General features: G+C 53.4%; 1 protein-coding gene across 1 annotated transcript in view; it reads right to left on the bottom strand.

Annotated features, from left to right (window-relative positions):
• Positions 1–2,444, bottom strand: part of LOC108251415 (metaxin-1) — a 10,962-nt gene that overhangs the window by 2,610 nt on the left and 5,908 nt on the right. The window contains exons 2-5 of the mRNA XM_017441717.3: positions 1,487–1,556; positions 1,331–1,410; positions 618–710; positions 354–536 (exon numbers count right to left, since the gene is read on the bottom strand). Of these exons, the coding sequence (XP_017297206.1) occupies positions 354–536; positions 618–710; positions 1,331–1,410; positions 1,487–1,556 (426 nt within the window). The remainder of the gene's footprint in view (positions 1–353; positions 537–617; positions 711–1,330; positions 1,411–1,486; positions 1,557–2,444) is intronic.

The raw sequence follows: 2,444 nt of genomic DNA, 5'->3' as shown, positions 1-2,444 counted from the left end.
GACCGGACTGGGACCGGACTGGGACTGGACTGGGACCGGACTGAGACCGGACTGGGACCGGACTGAGACCGGACTGGGACCGGACTGAGACCGGACTGGGACCGGACTCCTGGTTTGGGTCAGATTCAGACCAAACCAAACGTTTCCCTCGTTATTCTGAAGACTTCCTTCATTCAGATTTATTACGTAGTTCTGGTCAGATTCTGAAACAAGCCCCTCCTGAACCCTGTGACCTTTGACCTTTAACCCGGGCAGCAGACGGGTCCAACAGAAACTCGTTCCGCCCACTTTACCAGCCTGAACACATGGAAACGAGTTCAGCTGACCTCGCTGGTTCCGCTCTGTTCGTTCACCTCCTTCTCCAGATCCTCTCCAGCCTCCAGGTTCTGGTCTCCTCTCAGCAGCCGCAGCTTCTCCAGCTGTCTGCTCTGCATTCGTCCCGGCAGGAAGAAGTTTAGCGGGAACGCCATGTGCTCGGCGTACCAACGGCGAGTCACGTCCACGTAGTTCTTCGGCTCGATCCAGAAGGTGTAGATCTGCAGGAAGTCAGACAGACTGAGGAGCGGCTTCAGGACAATCAGTCCCAGTTTATGGATGAAGTGAAATCCAGGTTTTACCAGAGCCGGCGCGAGTTTCTCCTCCATCAGAGAGACGAAGGCCAGGCTGTCGGCGCCCTCCTTGGCCGACAGATCGTAGTCTGCGTTGTATTTCTGAACACAAGAAGAAGACTTCATTCAGACATTCCTTGGGTTAGTTTCTGTTTATTTTCAGCCTGGTTCCAATATTAGAACGACTGCTGTTCCACATTTACAGAAACACTCCAAGCTGGAGGCAGATCTGCGCCGAGGATTCGCCTCAGCTGCAGGAAACTGACAGGAGGGAAAAAAAACAACAAATAGATGGAAAACAACAACAAACAAAACACGGGCGGCTCGATGGAGCAGCGGTTAGAGCTGCTGCCTCACAGAGAGAAGGTCACGGGTTCTCCTCCCGGCCTTTCAGGATGGAGTTTACATGTCCTCCCCGTGTCCTCCCCGTGTCCCCTCCGTGTCCTCCCCACTTTCTCCCCGTGTCCTCCCTGTGTCCCCTCCGTGTCCTCCCCACTTTCTCCCCGTGTCCTCCCTGTGTCCCCTCCGTGTCCTCCCCACTTTCTCCCCGTGTCCTCCCCATGTCCTCCCTGTGTCCTTCCCGTCTCCTCTCTGTGACTCTCCGTGTTCTCCCCACGTCCTCCCCGTCCTCTGCCTGCAGAACCTTACAGAACCACAGAGTTCTGAGAACCGGGTTTTATCTGGATCTTCTGACGGGGCCCAGCTGCTGGTTTGGACCGTACCTGTTTTCTGAGGTGGATGATGATGTCAGCGGGTCGCGACAGCGTCTCCTTCTGATTGGTCTTCAGAGCAGGAAGAGAACCTTTGAAGGCAAAGAACAGGAAATGAGCTTGTGTCTCCTGGAGCGTGACGCTGGGACGCGGAACGCTCGGACTCACCGCTCGGACTCCTCCAGGGGTTGCACATCTTCCGAAGTTTCAGAGGAGCTCCAGCAAACTGAGCGTAGGCCTGAAGACAAACAACAACAACAACAACAACATGTAAACATGTAAACAAACACTGTGAACAGAGCAGGGATCAACCATCTTTACAGGTCTGTTCGGTTCTGGTCTAACAGGACCTCACAGAGAGCTGCGAGTCTCAGACGGAGATGACTCAGCAGGTTCTGAGCGGAGCCTCGTTCAGTTTTTACAACCAGAAAAACTGAGCAGGAATTTCCTCGTAAACGAGCAGCCGTGAAGTCAGAGCGCGACGAGAGTGAGGACATTTGTTCCGTTTGCTTCAGACAGAAATATGATACCACTGAAGGAGGTTCTGGAAGGTTCTGGATCAGCAGCCGGACTTTTCACTGCTTCTGGATTTTGGTTCAGTTTTTTGGTTCATGAAGAACTGACTTCATTTTAAGATCAAAGGGTTTATTTGAGTTTAATTAAGAGGATTTATTTATCGCCTGCTGCCATGAAAGGCGGGTGATCATGTACTTCACTGCCTGTGTTTCTAGAAAGTTTCAGAAAATAATTATTAGATCAACATCAACTAATTAACCTTTGGAGTTAATCCAGATCAAGATGGACGCCACAGCTGCTGAGACAAACCCTGGAGTGGTAGCAGCTGAGAGTCGTCCCGAACAGACTCGGCAGCGGCCGTTTACTTCATGAGTAAAATGTTCTGTATAAGACAGGCTGAAGCCCCGCCTCCCGGTCCGCTTGTCCAACCCGACTGTTCCAGAACCTCTGGGCCAAACCTGAAGCCCCGCCTCCTGGCCTGAAGCCCCGCCTCCCGGTCCACTCGTCCAACCCAACTGTTCCAGAACCTCTGGGCCAAGCCTGAAGCCCCGCCTCCCAGCTTGAAGCCCCGCCTCCCATCTTGAAGCCCCCCCTCCCGGCCTGAAACCCC

This window comes from Kryptolebias marmoratus, linkage group LG16 (assembly GCF_001649575.2).
Source record: "Kryptolebias marmoratus isolate JLee-2015 linkage group LG16, ASM164957v2, whole genome shotgun sequence".
NCBI classification, from domain to species: domain Eukaryota; kingdom Metazoa; phylum Chordata; class Actinopteri; order Cyprinodontiformes; family Rivulidae; genus Kryptolebias; species Kryptolebias marmoratus.
This window is presented reverse-complemented; position numbering and strand designations above follow the sequence as displayed.